Source organism: Fulmarus glacialis, unplaced genomic scaffold (genome assembly GCF_000690835.1).
Source record: "Fulmarus glacialis isolate BGI_N327 unplaced genomic scaffold, ASM69083v1 scaffold4637, whole genome shotgun sequence".
In the NCBI taxonomy this organism is placed as follows: Eukaryota; Metazoa; Chordata; class Aves; order Procellariiformes; family Procellariidae; genus Fulmarus; species Fulmarus glacialis.
This window is the reverse complement of record NW_009222459.1, coordinates 3390-25929: the sequence shown is the minus strand read 5'-3', so window position 1 is coordinate 25929 and position 22540 is coordinate 3390. Positions and strand designations below refer to the sequence as shown.

The 22540-nt window shown below is 39.3% G+C and overlaps 1 protein-coding gene across 1 annotated transcript in view; it reads left to right on the top strand.

The window, feature by feature from the left end:
- Window positions 1-20352, top strand: part of LOC104079410 (ADAMTS-like protein 1) — a gene marked incomplete at its 3' end in the record, with an annotated part of 92918 nt that extends 72566 nt beyond the window's left edge. Inside the window, exons 6-8 of the mRNA XM_009581445.1 lie at window positions 11439-11565; window positions 17093-17167; window positions 20195-20352. Coding sequence (XP_009579740.1) covers window positions 11439-11565; window positions 17093-17167; window positions 20195-20352 — 360 coding nt within the window. The remainder of the gene's footprint in view (window positions 1-11438; window positions 11566-17092; window positions 17168-20194) is intronic.
- Between the last annotated feature and the right edge of the window lie 2188 nt (window positions 20353-22540).

Sequence of the window (22540 nt, the reverse complement as noted above, 5' to 3'; positions counted from 1 at the left end):
AGAGGGAAAATATAGCAGTTTCCTTGTCCACACAGAATCACTGCCTCCCCTCCATTCTCACAGACATTTAGTCTTTCTTTTCACGTACCTTTCTTTTTTTTTTTTTTTTTTGGCCTGCAATACAAGCCACAGAGAAGTGTGTAATTTGGGGTCTTGCTTTAAACGTTTCAGCCACAGCACAGGACAACAGGAGTCCTTCTCTGTGAAAAATCATGACAGCCTCTACAAAGCTTATGTCGTTTTTATATCGAAGGGTTAGACATTTAAAATGTACATAACCAGAACACTCCCTTTTAGCTAACTGCTGAAAGGATGCAACTGTGCAAGGTCTCCCATCAACGGCAAAAAGTGTAGCCACTGTCTCTGAAAGATAGTATACATTTTTTTGCAAAAACATGAAAAAAAGAATGATGCTACAATTAATAGCAACATTTAGTTGAATGGTGCCTATTAAAGAGTCAAAACCAGTCTTACTAGCCCAAGAAATTGATGAGGTATGTGTCTGGGATGTGTTAAACACTGATAGGTTTCTTATATATGCAGGTCTATAAGACCTATTGACTCCTTTAAATTTCTCCAAAGAATCAAGATAAAAGAGATCTACTTTTGCTTTCTGTTATTTCGGCATAAACCTGGAATAATTTTATAGCAGTCTCAGACTGTCCTGCTGTTGAAAAAACAACTCTGCTCCTAATTGTATGAGTATTATTCTTATTCTTATTATTATTATTATTACTACTACTACTACTACTACTATTATTGTTGTTGTTGTTTTCTTTTATTAAAGATCATTAAATCACTTCATCTATGTGGTGGAATAACAGAATGAATCGTATTGTAGCTCTAATAGCAGGACTAGATCCAATGATAAAAAAGCTGGTAACTTCTAAGAAGGCCGTTAAGTAAGTTTGTTACTACAAAAAGGTTGTTCAGGATTGGAAAAAGCACTTTTGTTTCGTCTCCCAAAACTGCTGATCTTTCTCCATTACATTGTTTCAATTTTACAGGTTGTTTGTTAGAGAGAGCTGTATCCCAGAAGTGCTTATCTTAATGTCTACTATTTATGACAGTATTAAATTTTTCTTTACCGGTCTACTACCAAATACTACTAGAGGTAGCTTTTAACTTTTCTGATTTATTGATTCCTAAGACTTTTTCCTGCTGAGCTGCATAGTGAATTCAAGTCAGCTGACAACAGCTAGCTTCCTTAGCTACTTTTCACAGACAGTGAAAAGTACCTGTAACAAAAGTGCATGCTAGTACTAGGGTCTATGGACCCGAGTATATTATGGACACAGGCTGAAAATCACTGATTTTAAAAAATATTAGAAAAGATGATTTAATAAAATGCAATGCCTTGCTACAGCTTGTTTATTTTTGAAGTCAGTATTGCAATAGAACTGTAGCCAACAAAACTCAATTGAATTTCCAAAGCTATCATTCATCTCAAACTGAGGCAATGAATGCACTGGGTTGAGAATATTTTGCCAGAAGTGTATTAAGGATAGTTTCATGCAGCGTCTTCACAAATAAAACACATTTGTTTCAAATATTAGCATAAAGTACTGTTGCTTACTATTTTGTTGTTACTTATTTGCTGTTATGAATCTGTGATAGGTGAAGAAATAGATTGTCAATTGAGATTCACCAATTCTAAAAATATTTTTAATGCAAGGGAAAAATTTCCAACTGGATGGTCATAGGCTGCTTTCTTTAGTAGGGTTTGGAGATTTAAAAGGTGAAATAATAACTTATAAATCAAAAAATGTGATAAATGGGAACATCTGTCATTATACAGGGGTTTGAAACTTATACACCTGATCTTTTCCCGTATCCTACTTCACAGACTTTTTTGCAGACCTTTCTGCAGTGAAGATATATTTTGGTAAATAGTTTTCCCCACTGTATAGTTACCAAACTATTATGTTCTATATATACACACACTTAAATGGCTATATATACACGTGTGTGCTTCTAATTTTTTTCATCAGAGACAGAGGCTACGCTGGCTGGTGCGTAATGTCAAAAAACTGGAAGAACCTGCTCTCCTTTAAATAAATGACTGTGCTATATTGCCTGTCTGTCATGATTTCAGGATGGGCAGTTTCTCTTTCTACCTTCCACCTACAAAGTGTTGTTGCATGGAGCCTTTCGTGTTTCCAGCTCCACCCAAAATACAGAGCTAATCAGGATAACAGTGTCACTTAACACTGTTTGGCGTGTTTGCTGCGTGGATATTATACTGACTGGCACAGTAAACCTGCCTGATACAGGTAAAATGTGGATTTTAAAGGATAGATTAGGTGGTCACCTCAGCAGGCTCTTGAAGGCTCGTGAAACTGCCTCGGGCCCCGACTGCCCCTGTGGGATGTGCCTGGGGCACTACTGCAGAAATTGGCCCCTGGACCCCTGGCCGTTCCTAGTCATTCCTTAGCTTGGGACCTGGTTTCTTTGCGTGCCCTCAGACCCTTCAAGTCAACTCCAGTTTTGGGGAAGGAGAAGGCCAGGACTCTTTTTCATCCTGTTGGAAGCCCTGGAAGAAAATGGCCTGCATTTTTCCACCCTGCAACACTCATTGCTCTAATATTAGAGACTGTTCTCATCCATGCTTGCTACTGGTAACACTGGGGATCGTGTGCTTATTTTGACAAGATCCCATTTTTCTGCACTTTAATTTGGCATATTATCTAACTGTGAAAACTCTGAAGGAAAATAATTTCCAGAAGCAGATTTTTACCTGTGTTGCTGTTTTATATTCACACAAGAGGACTGAAAGCATCTGTCATTTGCCCATTTGATGGTAAAGTAGAGAAATGAATGGCCTTTGTTCCATTAATTCTTTACAAACAGGCATCATTTGTGTTTCTACCAGTGTGTATTCATTTTTAGTGGCATTCAGTCCCCTATGGCAGCTTCCAGTAATGATCTTTTTCTTCTGCCAAGGCTATGACAGAAGTCAGGTTAAAACAAAGGAAAACACTGGGAAAGAAAAAAGTCTAGGTATTTACATGTTGCTGGGATTTCAGTCTCCTGTAGTTCAGCTATTTCTGGCTCCTGTTTGTAGCTGTCTTTTGTTTGTTTGGTTTGTTTTTTTTTTTTCTTTTCTGAGCTATAAAACACCAGAAGAAAAATGCAGAAGGTATAACAATAATTGTATTATTTAGGCAAGGGGGTGGCTATTTTTCCGCAGACATGTAGAAGGCATTATAACAGGATCAGTTCTAAGCTGTTTTTCAATTTAGCCCAGCCTTTTGGCATGATGATTATAACGGCTTTTCAGTTTCTGATGTCTGCACCAAACTTCGGGGTCTAAATGCTCAAAATGAATCCATCTTTTTTTAGAGTGTATTGAAACATAGATGCCTTCTGGGGAGTTAACATTTCAGGAAGTACTGAATTCTGATGGTCAGGTGCTTTTGAACTGTGTCAGGCTGAACAGCTGAACTGCTGTTTGAACTTTTTGTCTAACACTCTCCATCCTCATCTACCTCACATTCTGTGGATAACAAATATTAAATTTGTTTTTTTGTTGATGAGTATCATTGTTCTGAGATGAAAGGAGTAGCTTTTACCCCAGCATGGCATCTTTCCAGCACACAGAAAGGAGTGGGGTGGAGAACCTAATGACTCATAAGTGTAATAGCCAAATACTTAAATTGCTATCATCGTGCCAGGTAACAACATTTTTGTGGCAGAGAGTGGCAAGGAAATGGGGATATGTTTATTTTGTGAAAGAATCTGTATTTGCATTATTAGAACTACACTCCCCTGCCCTGAGCTATCAGTTTTCCACTTTATGGTCCAACAGAGATTGGCACCACTGCAGAGGTATTTTGTTCTAGTCTTACAGCAGAAACAATACCTGCTGTTACTCCCAAGTAGACAAACTGTCTGCTGTGGGTTTGTCTTTGACCAGCAGCACACAGAGTACTTCCCTTTGCTGCAGGGGGAAGCACATGGTAATTGGGGGCTTAGGGAAAAGAAGAAATTCAAAAGAGCAGTTTGGAGACTCCTAAGAGTTCTGTTACAGTTGCCAGGAAGTCATCTGTGTCATCTATTTCCTTAGCCCACCTAAAAACCTGAGATGTGTGCAGAGGCACAGAGGGTTTAGTGCTGTGTGAAGATGGCAAGATGTCCGCGCTGGCTGGGCAGTTTTGAGAGTCCCCACCAAAACAGAAGTGTGGTTCTCACTGAAGACTGTGGCAAGGCTTCTAATTACTGTGAAGATCCAGGACGGGGGCTGCAGGCATTTTAGCTAGTTTCCTGTGTCATCCCAAGAGTTTTCTCATAGAGCCTGCATGCACTCTTACACACTGAGCAGCAGGTTGGAATACCATATAGACTGAGCAGTTTCAGCAGTGGTTTGGGGACATGCAGTCTCTCTCCACTATTTGAGCTGTGGGTAAAGTCTGTTCCTGGATAACACAGATTATGTGACTGCCTGAAGCACCAGAAAGTCTGTGCTGGCACTGTTAGTAGCAAGGCACTGCATCTGGATCCCCATTGATCCAGCTGACAGAGGACCAGCTCCTGTCAACAAAAGAAGTCTGTCTGAGAGAAGGAAGCTTGTACACCCAGCAGAAGAGAGGTCTGAGTGGCAATATCAAGCACGTCATGAAGTCACCAGAGCCAACAAAGGATCACAGTCAAATGTAATGTGTCACAAGTGCCAATTAAATACTTTTACAGTTTAGTTCTTCATAGTCTAGGAGAAGAGGGTAAGTCCAGAGGGCAGACTTCATTGAATTTACTTTTGGTTTCTCAAGCACATTGTTCTGAGGAAGCTGAAGGAGAGCTGCCTTGATGAGTTTTGACTTATAATGGCCTTTGCAATCACCTTCTGTTGTAGTATTTTTATCCTCTAGAAAACCTGTCAAACCTTTCCCCTGGAAATGCTAAATAAGCTATCTATCCAGACAATATGTGCAATTCTTCTGGAGAAAAACAAGCATTTCAATAATGACCTGCTATAGAGCACTGACTAAAAAAACTTAGAGTTTTTGTTCTCCTCCATCAATAAGAGCACAAGCATGAAAGAATAAAGCAGAAACTCATTCTTACTCTGACAGAACATGGACATGTGAAACCAAATCCAGCCAAAACCAAAGAAAAGTGTGAATGAAATGGATAAGTGAATATGAATAATCACAAAAGCCTCTTTTCTTCCTCTTGTCATCTGTTTATAAACTCTTGGAACTTAATTCTGTTTAAATATTGCTCCTTACAGAACAGCACCTCTGGATTTCTGTATCATCAGAGAATGAACTAGATACGGCTTCATTTCCACATCTGTGGGCTTTCCTATGTTGGCCCACACAATAAATTGGTTGGTTATGTATGACTGAACCTGAAAAATTCAATCTTTTTTATGTAGGAAGATTCCTTCTAATGAAATTTGCATATAAGGATAGGAGTTGCCTTTTTCCCACATCCAAGATTTTAATGCCTCTATAAATCCTGATTTAGAAGTTGTAGCTTTTAAATTGATTTAATTGCTTCTTCTTAAATCAAGGGTGGTTTCATAATGAGGTTACATTTGTTCTTTTCCCTGAGGGAAACCTGAGAAATAGGAATTTCTCTTGAGTACCTTCTGCTGCTGGGTGTTTGCTGTTTGCTTCTAGAGCTTTGGCTGAAAGACTGTTTCTCAACGTATTGTGTCTGCCGTGCTGGTCGGGTGAGGCTCCATGAGGGTCTTGGTTTAAAAATAGTAATAGCAGAAAAACCTGGCTAGCTGGGAATGCTAGGCTGATGGGGCAGAAACCAAGCAGGATCTGCAAATCATTTCCAGTGGATCAGTGGTAGATAAGGCAACAAGCAACAACAAATCACTGAGCGGGCCAGCCACATGCTTAGTGTGCTGGAAGGTAGATCTCAGCCACTCCAGTGGTTATATTTAACAATTTGTCTACTGATCAGTGACTGAAGTTTGTTTACACTGCCTGAACAGTTGCAAGTTATGTTTGGCTCAGGTGCCAAGTGTATACCTTGATGGCACATATCACTGGGCCTACTGTTACCAGCACAGTTACAAATTGCCTTGCCATTGTGAAAATTGTCTTATGGTCTTCAATCATAGTTGCTGATTGTGGTGTGCTTGCACCTAAATTCCTTGGGACATAGGAGGATACTGCCTGGTGCTTGGTGCTGCACAAGACTGCCTGTCACAGGATAACGTTGGCAGGCTGTGCCAGAAAAATGCTGAGCCTGTGAACTATCATCATAAGGTGGCAGTGAACTGAAGGGCAGATATCACTTCAGCAGGGGTTGTGAGTCCCTGTATCACAGATACCGGTCCAGTTCCAGTTTGCTGTACAGCCTGGAGCTTGTTCTCTCCACAATAATTTAAAGAGTACAACAGCTCTTCATCCTGATTGTAAAACAGAATTTTGGACCCAGCTGAAACAGTGGCTCTGATCCAAAACTTTCTTCAACTGAGCAGTCACAATCAACACAAGTCCCAGACTGAGCCCCACATCAGTATCCATGTGAAGGGCAACTTTGTTTTTCTCGGATTCTCAGAACTGCTTGTATTTGAACTGCAGACATGCCCTTTGAAAAACAGAGAGATTTATTTATAATTGCCTAGATTTGCAAGCTTGCTTTATTACATTATTTCCTGCCCAGAGTTTCTTAATACTGAATAGAAATTATTATGAAAACTTTTTACTTCAGGGCATTTCCAGGCTAGCAGGGCTGAAGCAGAACCTGTCATTGCTGGTCCAGTTTTATTTCTGGAAAAATCTGCTAAACTGAGCCAGAGTTCAAGTCCACAAGGGGAACACATACACACATAACATTCGTGCACGCACTCAGTGAGTTAGTTCCAACTCCTGTTGTGGGACTTTCAGCCTGATGCCTTTAAATACATGAGCAGTTGCTTTGCTAACTTGATGACCATCGTTTTTCTTGCAGTGTCCTGTAAAATTTATTTTGTGTATGTATCTCAGAGTCAGGAATATCCCTATTTTTCTGTTTTGCCAATTCACTGGCTGTCAGTTGAGTAAAAATGGGAGTGGAGGGGAGAATCAAACTCAGCATGAAGTATGGGACTTTAGCCTAAAACGTAATATGGAATCTTTACCTCTGAGCAGAACTGTAGAATCTTATGCCAGAAAACAATACAGGCTCGGCCAACTAGGGATTAGCTGTTATTATTCTGACTTTTTATTGCTAACTTTTTTATGCTAAACCCATAAGGAGAATAAAAAATCAGCTCACTTTAGACGTGGTAAAGAACTGGGCAGGGAGTTGGTACTCACCTGTAATCTCCTCGCTCTGGTACTGCATGGCTGACATCTTCCATATACTGAGAGACGTCCAGAGCTCTGCATAATCTGCCTTTACTGCTATAAGGGCATTTAACCACAATAGCAATGAGCTTCATAGGAACACCTTTAGCAATATGCAAGAGCTTCACCCAAAGGCTCTTGAACTTGTAAGTGCATTTTCTTTATTTTAATGGGTTTTGGATTAGATTGTCAGGGAATTGAATGGAGCTGCTTCTGACATTTTGTGTGGTAACAATCTGCAGTTCAAACCTCTGACCGCACTTCAGCAATTGGAAACTCAAAAGATTTCAGTGCGGAAAGTCTGTGCTTCATTACCCTGCTTTAAGGGGAGGAAGCTTAACATGTAGTAGAAATGAGTATGAAAACTGCTTACTTCAGAACATTTCCAGGCACAACTTGTTGCAGTAACCCATTTTCGTTGCTGGTGGGGGCTTCCTTCCCAGACCTTTATGGATTGAAAAAGACTTCATCTCCCTAAGCTCCCCAGGATATATTAAGATCAGGACTAGAACGCATTGGAAAAGGAAGTTTCCATCCCACAGAAACTTCAGAATTTCAATGTTGGTTCTAGTTTCAAACCAAGACGAGGAGTTGACATTTCAAAGCTTTTCAGAGAGTGAAATATTCCCCAGACCTCTGATTCAAAAATGTCAGTATTCTGTTTCAAACTGTGTCCACCAGACCGTTACTCTGAGCTGTACATTAGAGGTACAATGTCCCTATTCACTCCTTTGCCTACAAAGCTGATCAAGCAGTATCTTCTGTGATGCTTATTTCCATGACGAGTCCTCAACCACCCCTAGTCAGACGAGTATGCCCATAGGTCAGTGTCTTGGCAGGCTTTTCTAACTCTGCAGCCTAAGTGAATCTTCCTGATAGCTGGGTATCTCCTAGTGTGTTGCATCTTTGGCATCCCTGATAAAAGCCATTCCAAAACCTCCCCTCTGTGTTTTGTTCATGCTATGGGTGGATGCTGAAACAAAAAATTCTGCCTTCCTGTTCCTTGCTGAATCTCTCCAGATTTCTGGGGGGATGGTGACATATTTTTACCCATACCTTCATCTTTTGCAGTGAGTTCTCTGCAGCCTTGACAGAGAGTGAAAATAATGTTGTGGAAATGACATATTCTCAACTCAGCCAAACCTATGTTTCTTCTGCTTATAGAGACGAAAGTTATTATTCTCATGAACTGTGTATTTTTTCAGGAGCACTTTAATATTTCCTTGTCTGATCTTTTGCTTTCATAAGAGTCCAACCTATATAATGTTTTCATGTAAGAGCTACTAAAAAGTAATATAAGAGATCTGGAGTAGTGTTTTTCATTTTAAAGCATTGGTGACTCCATTGCAAACATTACCAACCTTTCACTAACGTAATTACCTCCAAAAGATAGAAGAAGGATTTCCCTAGGAGGTGAAGGGGAAAAAAAAAAGAGAACATTTTTTATTTCAGGCATTTGTTAATCACTCGTAAGGGTTTTTAATGAAAATTTTATACATATTCCCAGAGCTCTGGATATCTATTAAGACAGATAGTCTAACAGGGTAAGGCAAAACCTCTGCAGAAAGCTTGGGGAGAAATAGGAAATTTATTTAATTTCATTAAAATTTCTAATAGCATAAAATTATCTGAAAGACTACCAAGTATAGGAAGATTAAAATGTGTTTTGTACATACCACATAAGTTTTGGTGTTCACACCAAGAGGCCTCCATTTTCTCATACTTCCATTTGAAATACAGCATTTCAGCAAAAGAATTATTTTTGTGCTATACACTGGCAATGACTGTCCATCTCAAACAGAGCAATGAACCTCAATATAACTTCCTTTCACATCTGAGATTTTCCTGGTGGTTTCCTCTACAAGTTGTGACCTAGCTCCAAATTGCTCAATTTATAAATTAACTTTAATCAGAGTACAGCCCATGGCAACGTGTGAGCTGATGATTCATAAAGTTTAAAAGGCTTTAATGTAGTAAAGGCTGATTTTGAAATTGGTTGCCTCATACCTGGATGTAAGATCCAGCCCTTTTCACATCCAGGGCCGTTCACATGTTCTTTTCAAAATAGGTGAAGGCATGCAGATTTGGATACTGCTGTAGACTGAACTGTTGAGTGAATATAAAGTATGTTATGAGCAGATATGAAAGGGAATTCTGGCCCTTCCGCTGATAACTGCATTCTTCAGCAGGACACTTCTCACTGTGGGTGCTAGTGAGCTGTAATGCGCTTGAAGGAAATTAATCTGATTTGCAGGCATTATGTCATACAGTTTTCAGATCATGCAAGTGATTTTTTTTCACATCTTGTCTATACAGAGACATTCATGAAAGTTAAAGAGTGTATATCAAAGGTGGTTCAGCTCCTGAAAGGATATTCTTATTCAGAAAAAATAGACCTAAATCTTACATGGTATCACTGATATAATTTATGTATCTGTACTTGGAAGCTCTGTATGGAGTAGTCACAGTCAAGGTAATCTTAGCTTTGCTTCAGCTATCTAACCATTATTCGTCATGGTGTTTCTAATGTGATAAAATGTCTCTTGCAGTCTTGGTATGACTAGGTTTTCAGGGCAATGTATCATTTATGCTTGACTGTTACTCCATTAGCCCTCATTAATTTCCCCGGAGACATCATAATATAATGCAGAAGCACAGGAGACTGACCCAGTTCTGACCCAGCAGAAGTGAGTAAAGTCAAAGAAATTTGATGATAGCTTTCATCAAGTGTGAATCTAAACCTATAATGATTTAAATTGAATTAATTATACTATCAATATGACAGATAACCAAGGAAACTGCTATTGTGCCACTAGTAAAATAATGATGTTAGAAATGGGAATTGAATTGCTAAAAGTATTAATCAAAGCCTCCATTTTCACAGGCAAGCAAAGAGAAAGTGTCAAATCCAGAAGTACATCTCACCCTGGCAGAGATCTGCAATTCTGCACACATAGATTTGCGCAAATAAGGAATATTAGTCTGAATGTTTAAGTGGTCAAGTTACACATGGAGCTTTTATAAGCCTAGATGATAAGTGCCCTATTTGCTCTTATCAGTTTCTAGGACCCAGGTCCCTGATTTAATTGAAACTCACAGATGCAGGAAAATATAAAGCTGAAATAAGCACTTTATTTAAAATTCCCAGTTTGGCTAAGAGTCTTAGCACAAACTCTTTAGAAGTAGAATTTATACACAAATATTTTTTCATTGCTTACTTTGCACACCAGAATGCTAGAAGGCCTTCCATTTTCTAGAATGTATAAAGATAATTATAACACTGTATGGACTTGCTTAATTTCCTGGATTTCAATTATTTATGTGCAAAATTCATAACTTGGATGCAGAATTCAAAGTTCAAACAAAAGGCCTACATTAGCACTGTGCTAAATAAATTTATATTCCTTTATTAAATTTTAAATTTATTTAATTATAAATCTATATTTGATTCTCCTGGGAACTATAGGTTTTTTTGCAAACTGAGAAGCCTAGTTTATCTATTCAAGTTTTAAAATTTTGAACCAAACAATTTGCACATAAGCATAAGGCCCGTTTCAGAGCAGGTAATTGCATTTCTGACTCTCAGTTCTTTTGTTTTAACCATTCCTTCTTTATCAGATCTTCAACAATGTCTGAACACAGGCATTGATAGTGTGGAATGGGATTATTGTCAAACATAATTAAAACCACATGGTTTTCCTAACTGCATAGCAGGTAAAATTTCACTGAGATCTCAGCCACATCACTGTTTATCTGTGCCGCTCTTTACTTTTACCTATCATCTGTCTGCTTCCTATCTGTCTTCTTCTCTATTTCAGGCATTTTTCTTTATGAAACTCTAAGAAGTGTAATTTCTGATAGGACTGTGACCAAGAAATGTTCACAATGCCCTAAAAGACCAACCTCCAACAATACTCTTTTCTTTCTCTGGGCTGCAAAAGCCATTGAGTACTAACCTGCTCACTATCTCACGTCTGAATTCAGTTCAAAATCCCAGCCAGATTTGCTCAGCCTCTTTCATTGCTAAGGTACTTTATGGCCCTCTAGAGATGCTGAGAGAGAAATTTGGCGGTAATTAGTTGCAGAGATGGATCGAGCAGTCAGTCAGTAGGTGCTCACATTGAACTGTACATCTTTCTTTCTTGCCAGATCGTTGGCTGTGACCGCCAGCTGGGAAGTGCTGTCAAGGAAGATAACTGTGGGGTCTGCAATGGCGATGGGTCCACCTGCCGGCTGGTTCGAGGCCAGTATAAGTCCCAGCTCTCAGCAAATAAACGTAAGCTGTCCCTTCTGGTAAAGTGCCATCTTCCTCTCTTAGTGAAATACGCCTTTCTTGCAAGCTCGATTTCACCCCTCTTTCTCAAGCAGTTGAATGATCATAGTCAGTTCTGTTGTCCCCACAGTTTCTTCCCTCTTGGGTTAAATCAGGCTTGTTCAGACTACAGCTCCGGCTGTGGGGGTGGGCAGAGGATTGTGGAAAGGTGTCACCGGTATATTCCCCATCTCAGCTAGCTAGTTGCTTGGGAGGAGCGGGAGAACGAGAAGAGCTGGCTCTACCCACACTGCTCTGCCTGTATTAGCTGGCTAGGCATAGGACTCAGTCCACCCTGCTCTGAACAGAGTGGTTTATGCTGCGCTACAGCAGAGTGGAACCCTGGGGGGATGGTGGTGCCAACCTGGCAAAGTGCTCCCTCCCAGACCTACGCCTGCAGCAGGTCTGCCTGCATGCTGGGCACAGTGACTCAGCCCTAGGGTGGACTGAGGTGCCTAAGTCATCAGGAGGTGCCTATATGGATGGGTACGGAGGCAGGCTTTTCAACCTGGTTACAGCACCATAGATGGAGCTATAAAAGTTTTGAGTTGAGAGATAGGGCGTGTCTGGTCAGTTTGAAGGAAGGGTAAAAAGGTAGGTGTACTGTCTTGCCTATGTAGACACACCTAAGGAATCACATGTGCTAGCCTGCAGACCTGCCCCCAGCCCCACTCAGTGGCATTAAGAGTTTAATCAGACCAGCTCTACCATTCTGGAGCTTTTTTTCCAGTGCTGAATAACACATGACCTAAAATATTCAAATAGCAGTGTAATATCTGCTGAAGACTTGTGGATTCCTGCACAGATACCATTCAGTTTCTGTGAAGGGCAGTGAGACGTGCTTTTTACAAAAGCTTCTCTCTGTTAGAGAATAACTGCTTGGGTATGGAGCACAGCACACAGAGCAGTAGTTAGCACAGTACACCTCTGGGTCTGTGTTTGTTAACTGGGGAAGGGAGACAGTGGGAGAAAGAAAAAGAGAGACAAGGAAGGAAGAAAGAAAGGAAGGAAGGAAGGAAGGAAAGAGAGAGAAAGGGAGAAAGGGAGAAAGAGAGAAAGGGGAAAGAGAGAGAGAGAAAGAATGAAAGAATGAAAGAATGAAAGGAAGGAAGAAAGGAAGAAAGAAAGAAAGAGAAGGAAAGAAATGAAGAAAGAAAAACTATTTTGTATGAAGGAAGGAAAGCAATAATTCTCATAAGAGTTCCATTGCTGAGGCAGAACTGCACATTAGAGGGCAAAGAAAATAATTCACAAAGATTTAGGAATGGAATTTCACCTCATTGTTACTGTTTCTGCAATGTGCATGAACAGATTCAGAAATCTCCAGGCTGCTTGAGACATGATAGTATTTGTGAACTTTTTTGGCAAAAGTCTTTTCCTGAAGGAATAATTCATTGTTTTTCAGTTGCTTTGTGGTAAAAAGTTGTTCCTCTCTTTTCTACTGAGGATAAAGACACTAATATATTATGCACAGTACTAAAATGTTAATAAAATAGAGTCCCTACTCCCAATGGTTTGTTATTAAATATAAAGAATGCTATATAGGTAGAAGAGCAGATGGCAGAAAGCATAGTCTTAGAGTGAGATAACTGTGAAAAAAATGTTAGAGAATGGATTCTTCAGACACATTTGCATGCAAATAATTGTTATACAGAATTGAAGTAGATAATCAGATTTTGTATGCACTCTGTATAAACCATGTGGCATTATTCTCTCCCTGCTGTAGACATACATGTTGTTATGCAACACAGTATGAATATCAAATATATCAAAAGTAAATGCTCCTTTAAATTGGCTTTTTACAATTGTAAAGGCACACTTATGGCTCTCCTTTACATGTGTGAATTAATACGAATTTTTTTTAAGGTTTGCTTCCAAACAGTTTATGTACAAGCTGTGAAAATTTTAGCTTTTAAATGCTGAAAAGCTGTAAAAAATCTACTCTGTGTTTATTTTCTGCATTTATCCTTCTCAGCTCTGATTAAATACCTGTCACTTTGGCACTTTGTATCAGCATCTTGCTTATTTGTCACTGTAAATGTATCTACATAAGCATATCTGGGATCAGGGCCTGATTTATTTGCTGGAATGACTAGATTACATTTGGTTAGTCAATAGCTTAATTCTAAACTATCTGTATGAAATAATCCTTGTTTCTCAGCAGTTAAGTCTGTTTTGTCCGTGGTATGAACAAGGCATTAGAAGCCTATGTGAGCCAGACTGCCATACAATATAAGAAAAATCTGAAGGGGCATGTGCAGCAGTGACCAGATATCAGCAGAGGTGTTCTGTGGGCTCACTTGGGATTTTTAGTTGCCTAGCAGAGCATAGCATTCAATTTTGAGGACTGTGCTAGGGAAACTGGACAGTGACCTTTATTCCAGCACTGTTCCAATAGTTTCTGAAGTTGTTTATATCTCAAAACCACCCCAGACACAGTGTTGAGCTCAACATACTGAGTTCATTTTCTCTTGGTGCTCATATCCAGTTTCCTTCTCCATGCTGTTTATCTCATGCAAAGTCATAGGAGAAGGATAGTACTGGAAAGAAATTCATAGAGCTTTTAAACACTTAGCACTTGCTACAGGAACAGCTTCCTCAGTATTTATAGGGGTAGTATACATCTCCCAGTGGCCTCAGAAACAGAAGCATAGCAGGGCAGGAGGCCATGTGACACTGAATTCTCTTTCACATTTTTGTGAAAAAGGAAGCATCTGTGTCTATGCTTTTGTTTCTATTTAAAAAAAAAAAAAAAAAAGCTACAAAATACTTCGTTCATTCCAGAAATATCCTCTTCTCTTAGTCCTAAGCTTGGGTAGTTCAATCTTTCTAAGTCTACAGAAAGTGAATCCTTCCTTTTTTAATAATATCTCCTTTTGGAAAGAATGTATGTATCTTCCTATGGAGATGAGCTCTATTTAAGCAGGCTTCTTTGTATTCACCAAGGAGTTAGAGTGTTGCTCCAGCAAGTGGTGGATGAATTTTGCTGATCACCTTGTGCAAAGTTAGTATTTCTCTAAAAACGGATTGACATCTACTAGTGAAGCAGACTACTTTTAAAAAAGAATTGTAGAAATTGTTATGCTGAGGGAGAATAGATATTTATCTGATTACTCTTGCCATGGTTGTCAAAAATAGATGCAGTCCCAGATTTCTGTTGAATATCAGTAGTAATGGGGAAATAGAAACAACTCCATTTTTCATCATGAGAACTAACAGTTAGACCATTTGTACAAAATCCAAATTCAAAATCCAAAAAGAGAGGAAACTGATGTCTCACGGGAACCTGATGAATGTACCTGACATATAACCTTTGCCTAAATCCTTGCACTTTCTTCACAGCCCTGGGCCACTGTCCTTTCAGTTATCTGGGACTTTCCCTTGCCTCCCTATGCATCTTCTCTGGAGGAAACCAACCACCCATAACACACTTCGGGCCTTTTCTTCAGGGTGCTCCACATGGCTGCTCCACAATCTGCCTCTCTGCTTATTGTTGGAGGGAGCTGTGACTAAATATTACCATGCTTACTTTCACATGTCTCTTCACAGGAAATGTCTCCTTCTTATCGCTGTTAACCTCAGGAAATTATTCTTCAATCCCTACTGCTTCTGCTTTGTGAAAGCAGGAAGCACTGAGATAAGCATAAATCCCACTGAGCTTTGCATTTCACATAAAGTGTGCTAGGATTTCAAATAGAGAGCAACGACAAGATCAGGTGAAATATAGTCCTAGCAATACCCTGGGGCAGAAGAGACATGCTAAGGATATATGATATATAAGCTTGCATGATCTTTAAACTGTCTGATTTTTCTGTGACATATCAGTGAGTTGTTAACTCTCCAGCACAGAGCTCGTAACTGACAAATATAATAATGACATGGGACTGTCTTTAAATAAGACTTGTAAAAAGACCATTAATTTTTTTTTGAAAAATTGAAGTTGTTGTTTTCCCAGACTCATTCCAATAAACGTGATATAAATACAGCAAAATGATATGTCATATTCATGGATTTTGTTCTCCAAAATGGATAAAATGTATTTATCTTACTGGGTATCTTGAATATGAGTGCCAGAATGGTATCAATAAAATAAGCATTAGAATATCAGTATTTAATGAATTTTGTAAGACTTGAATATTTGTACTTTCAAACAGAATATTTGAATTCTGTGTAGAAATGAAAGATGTCTATCTTGCTAATTAATGTGATATCAGAGATGTGTATGAGCAGAGTGTGTGTTGAATAGAGTTTAACCCCAGTGTTACACAAGTCTTAGGAGACACTGAAATTTCTGGATAGGTTGAGGAAACGTATCAAGTCAGATTTTGAAAATGAAGACATGGTTCAGAAGAGCCTGGGCACATGAACAAATTTTATCTCCACGCAACTCTTGTGACGCTCAGAGCTTTATCAGACGGCCTACATTTACCCCCTCACTTCTGGGATATTAAGAGGCCACAAAAGTATGGATATTTCATCCCATAAAGCTCTCCAATTTAAAAGTGTCAGGAATTTCTATGATGCCTGACTGAATTTATAATTTTAAACTGTTTTAGTTCACATTTTTGAGATACTATAGGTTTGGATGAATGAACGTGTTGTTTAAAAGAAGTCCCAGGTTTTAGTAGTTTTCCCTCTTTCTGTTGCCTCTCTTCACTTTTTGACAAAAAAGACATTAGTAACTATTTTGCTGGTAACTGAGAATCCTGATTTATCTAGGCTGGAACAGTTTTCCCAGTTTGATCTGGTCAGAGACTTAAGGCCCTAGCTCATATATTTGGATGAAAGATAATATGCTTTTATTGGCTGAGTTAGCCTTACCTGACAAAGCAACACACTGCTTTGAGAGCAGAGCTATAGTTCTTGTTAGTGGGCATTACATGACACAGATATGAGCAGTTCTAATGAACAGATAGTGAAAGGGACTTTGTTCTGTTTTTCCAGGGGCTTTCCATTAGTGGTGTGAAAAGGGAAGCAGAATTATAACACTCCTAGTCATTAAAATAAAAAGTGTGAAAGGGAAGGCATGCCTGAGGGCAGTGGGACATCATCACATACCATGGGCAGGGTCATGGAGAAGCTGTAGGGTTCAACTGAGAAAGAGTCAAGTGAAGGAATGGCTGTTCTGATTAAACATCAGAATAGGCTTGTGCTTCTCTACTTCACCACAAACACCAATTCAAAAGACTTGGAACAGGTTAAGTGGAGTCGTGGTGAAATAGAAAGCTGTTAGTTACTCTTGAAATCCAGAAATTGTTGTGAAGGAAGTGCGAATAAAGAAAATCAACAGGTTTGGTTTCTTCTAAGTAGAAGGTTCTTACCACATTTAACAAGTTCTTTTTCAGATTTTTAATGTTCTCTTCATAGGGTTGTTTAATTGGTCCAAAATCTTTTTTTTTTGACTGCCTTGTAAGCACTATTTCACTGTTTATTTGAAAACAGATGGGAATTTCTTTGCTTACTTACTCCATGTGGTTTTGCCTTCCTGCAGTGGATGATACAGTGGTTGCTATTCCTTATGGAAGCAGGCAAATTCGCCTCGTGCTGAAAGGACCCGATCATTTATGTAAGTAGAAAAAGTTAGTGTACATTTGTTCAAGAAAGCCTTGCTAACCCCCAGTGCTCTGTTTACACTGTGGTGTCTGGTTTCCCTCTCTCAGATCACTGATTTCAACACAGGGATGAATCTTGCCCTCGGAAGCTCTCCTCAGACCCAGTTACATCAGTGGTACACGCTCTTCTCAGAGCTGAGCTCTGCCAACATTGCAGAATCCTTTGCCCCTCCATAATTCTTCAGTCATTTCTGTTTGCTTATCCTTTGGCTGGCTTGCTTGGTGCCAAGTGCTTTTGTTTAAAATTAATAAAATATATCCCACTGAGTGAAGAAATACTGAGGACAGTAAAGTATAATCTTCCCTACAGCTGAGCTTAGCCATCAAGATTCTCATGACTTTAACACATGTTTCTGTTATGATAATCTCTCTCACTCCCGTAGATGCACACACACACGTGCGTGCACACACACACAAAATCACAGTCTAAAGATCAGAAACAACATGCACAAGTCAAACCATGATCCTTAGTAGTGATGTTGCTCTAAGGAGTTAAGCCCACTAAGTGCTGCTAGCCTGTCACTTGGTGGCTATAACACTTCCCTGCTTTTTCTGACAGGGATCTGTGTATCCCAGCAGCCATGTATCGCTCTTCTCTGGGAGAAGAGTCTCAGGATTTGAGAATATGCTGGGAAAGCTGAAGGCATATCCATTTCTTTCATGAATAGAAACTCGTTACATCCCTCTTTCTTACCTTCCAATGCAGTAGCTACTCACAAGATGCTCCTTTTTTCATCAGCAGCAAATGAACAGTAAAGTGTTGGTAAATGGGATTTACTGTCAGAAAAAACACAAACTGTACTGCATAACCTCTCAGAAGCACAAATTATTGTAAGATAAGTAGGACTCCCCTTCTTCTTTTTCAAAAGGTAGAAGGACTTTCCTGCAGCACGGACCACTTAGAGTCCTCTATGCTTGTCAGTGTAAATACAAATATTAGTGTCAGCAAGGAGGTGAACCACCAAATCATTCCCACTATCCAGATTTCTTTCGCCCAAAGAACTTATACTGACTTGCAAAATAAGGGGTGGTTTATCAGTCCTGTTCTGTAGCTCACTGCTTGTGTTAAGAAAGCAGTGAGCATGCCATAACCTTTTAATGGTTCTTTAGATTTAGAGCTGTGAATAAAGACCAGCAAATTACAGGGTATAAACTAAGGAAAAGATATATTATGTTTTTCTTAAAAGTTCAAATGCTGCCTGTACTTCAGTTTTAAGTGTCCCTTTGGGTATTCCTGAGCTCCTCCAGTATGGTTGTTACAACTTTCGCAGTAAATGATTTGCACTCTTCCATTCTCTCCTGTCTTCTTTCCCAGTATAGATGTTCTCTTCCAAGGTAGAAAAATTTCATACTTTTATTACTTTTTCAGTGAAATTGAGCTATAAGACAGCTTTGAGAAAAATGAGATTTTAGCAGGAGAGATTGATCTAAAGCTGTCTTCGCTCAGGCCGTATCACATTTCGGGACAAAAAAGATTTGAATCAGCGAGGTCTGCCTGAGTCACTGGTTGAGATTTAGATTAACTGCTCTGTGTAAACATGAATAAGTCCAAATATATCTCTTTCTTGTTTCAGATGTCTCCATGAATCTTTCTGTTCACCCATCAAAGGATTTTATATATGTATGAGCTACAATCAGTTGGGGGGGGAGGGAGTATTTTGCCCTGTGAACTTTGGTTGTGGGAGAAGTCAACAGGAGGCCATTATATATACACAAGTCTTAAAACCATCTTTATCCCTGATGCATGCAGCCTTGTCCAGAAATAAATATATGGCCGAGTGCATCACAAAGGAAGAGACTAGTCTCACTGAAAACCAAGGAATTAATTAGTACAGAGCAAATTCTTAGTGTCCTGCCTCAGCAACTTCCCTCATGAATTAATTCCCATGACCCATCCTGAAAAGCAGTCTAATTACTGCAATTATCTTTTTTCTCCTAATTAACAACTTAATACATGCTAATACATGCTAATAAAAACATTTCTCCCATTTACTGTCTCTGAAAATATGATTCCATCACAGATTAGTAGTATGTCCCCAACTAATTCAGATTTTGCCTTAGCTGCCTCTCTGTGTGGGAGAAGATTTGGTGCATAATTTCACAAATACATGTGAAAGGATTACAGCTTTGCAATCCTTCATGATGAAATGCGTTGTCACTTTGAAATAACTACAGGAAACAGTTTACTTGTGAAGAGATTATGTAAAGCATAATCTGGAGTTGGTAGGGAGGCTAGCTAGATGATGGAACAGATCTACCTTCTGACTGTTGATTTCCATTTAAAAATTATTAATGTATTTATTATGATTTACTAATCAGAAGTAACTACTACCAAACAGTGTCTGAACTAATGTCCACTTTTTGGGAGCTGTGAATGCAGACAGAGCCAGAGGGGGAGCTCAGGAGGGTTCAGCACTCGCCTTCCCTTCCTACTCCACTGGGATGGATCAGACCATTTCTGGAGAGGAGGCAGGTTTTTTGTCATACTGATCTTTCTTTCCTGGACGTCTTGCTTTCAGTTAATTGTCTACCTCAGCAACATGTGGCTAGTGACCCACCTTTGAACTGAAGGAGGGAACAGCAACTTAACAAAGCCAGCACTCACAGGGGAAGGTCTGAGTCATGCTCCGCATAGGAGCGTGACTTACTGAGAGTAAGTTAAACAACAGCAAATATGCCTAACTAGGAATGGATTAATATGTCTGGAAGAGAGTAAAAACATGACCTATAGGTGAGGAGGTGAATGCAGCACTAGAAATCTAAGGGTTGAACAAAGCCAAAAAGCAGATGGAGGAGAAAAAATAAAAGGAACTTACTGGAATGCGAATAAACTGTGGAAAGGAACAAAAAAGTTGCATTATCACCAATTTAGGAGGCAAATCTGCACCACCACTGTTTTGTGTTGGTTTGCTTTTTCTGCTCTCACTCTTACTTCGAATTATACTGCTCGAGTTTCCCGCTAATTTGTTTGTATTTGTCAGATTTGGAAACCAAGACTCTCCAAGGTGTGAAGAGTGAAAACGGCCTCAGCTCCACAGGCTCCTTCCTCGTGGACAATTCTAGCATTGACTTCCAGAAGTTTCCTGACAAGGAGATATTAAGAATATCTGGGCCTCTCACTGCAGACTTCACTATCAAGGTGAGGGTCATTGGTCATTGACCTCTTAGAGCAACATAAAGTAAGACAAGGTCCATTAGAAAGATGAGAGAGCTTTTTCTAGATCTTAATTTTCCAGTAGACATTTACCACAAAGCCTAGTCCAGGCTAGCTCTTGAACTCTGCATGAAATTCTTTATAGTTAAACATCTGATGAAAGCCTCATTGGACACTCCTTTGGGAAAGAGACTGAGTTTATGCCAAGAAAGGCATACCCAATGTGTGCCCGAAAAGAAAAGATGAACTCATTACAAGAAAAGACAGATTACTTTCTGTATGTGCTACTGAGGTACATATAAATCAAGGACATGCAGCTTGCTTCGTCTGTGACAAGCAAAAAGAAAGTAAGTCTGTATCTTTGGCCCATAATTTGTGGGGTTTATACTAGTGTAATTGCACAGAAGACTGTAAGGGAGTGGAGAATGAGGTCCCCAAGCTCTGAAATAAATGGGATGACTTTGCTTGAGAAGTCATGGTGTCATTTTCAAGTTCTGTTTTGTGTTGCGCTGGCAATAAGAATAAAATTGTTTCCTCCCATTAGAACGTTTCTATTCTTCCAGGTAATATAAAACACATTGCTGGAAGCAATGCACACATTCTGTAGGAAAACACACATACAAAAATGAACATTTGGGAATTACAATAAAATAAATCCTTTTCCAGTAGGTCCAAGGAACTTGAAGGATTTCAGCTGTAAAACTGTAAAACCTGTATCATGTCCAGGACCACATAAATTATTCACCATGGGCCCCGGAGGTGGATGACATTTGCTTTAACCTAGAGCTGATGGCAGCTAAAAGTTTGAAAATGCGATAAGTGATTGGGTTGGGTTAAGCTGGGCTGAGCTAGAATGGGTTAGCTCAGGAAGAAGCAGAGCCCTGTAGACTGTCCCCTACCCATCTCGGTATGTTAGCAGCACAAAAAGCAAGCTGAAATCATCAGGACTGGTTCACAAGGAGAAGCCTGATCTGAAGAATACATTCCTTTCCCTTTGAAGGTCAAAATGAAAATGCCTTAATAGAATAGATGCTGGTCAATTCAAAATGTCTAAAATACCTTTACCTGTGTTACAGGTGATAACCAGATGATGAACATCAGTGCGATGTAAACTGTATCGCTCACTTTGCATTGTTTGTGCTATGGATTTAAGGCAGCCTGGTTAGTTGGAACATACCTGTGGGGGACTGCTGTAGGCCATGTAGACCAATGGCCCTGAAATGGTAACAGAAGGGTTGGACTGTGTTCCTGGTATTTTCACTGTTACCTTTTGTGACAGGAAAAATACCTTTATCCCTTGGTGCTTGCATTTCCTTCTCTATCGAAGCAAGGTAAGAAGCACTGGTTAAATCTATGGCAGTACCCTACTTGTATGATGACTGAATGGCCAATATGAGTGTACAAACTGGCTAGGCATGGGCAGAACAGGCACTGCTGAGTTCAGATTAAACTATTTTAATAGTTTTGCTATGTGTTTGCACCTTTTGAAAGTCAGAGTAGCATGGCTCAGCAGGTGTTAATTTATTGACATATCCATTGTCTTAAGTGGATGTAGAAAAATGCACAAACAAAACCCCTGTTCACAGTTGTAGGATCTTTTCTAAGGTTAGCATTAGATTTTGCCTTGGATGAGGCACTAAAAATTCCTTGCATTTGAATCACAGTTAGTTTCTTAATAAATAACTACAGAAGATACTTCAGATATTACTTCATGCAACAAGGATATTATTCTATACTATTTAATTATTTTTCTAACAAAATTTTTTAGCTTCTGGGTATCTCATTTGTTAGATTTTGTTGGATATAGGAGTGTACATACAAGTAAGGCTAATACACGAGTACCAAAATGTGTGCATACCTCCCAGTTACGTCAGACTTGGCAACTGCTTTCCATACTTACTATAGCCATGACTATTTTGCCTTCAGCTTGTGAGGGTAAAGCACTTTAAAAAATCAGATGAAAGGCATCTCTGTGGTATTAGCAAGTTTTCCTTACAAAGTGGGATCTCTTTGAGTGTCAAGATTTACTTTCCTGAGACAAAGCAGTTTTTAGGCAAACAGATCTAAACAAATTTGTAGATGTAGCAGAACTCTAGTTTTAGGATAATTGTCTCCAGAATGACTGTTATAATCCTTTTCAATTGACCCTGAATGCTCTTATTCAGAGAGGTCA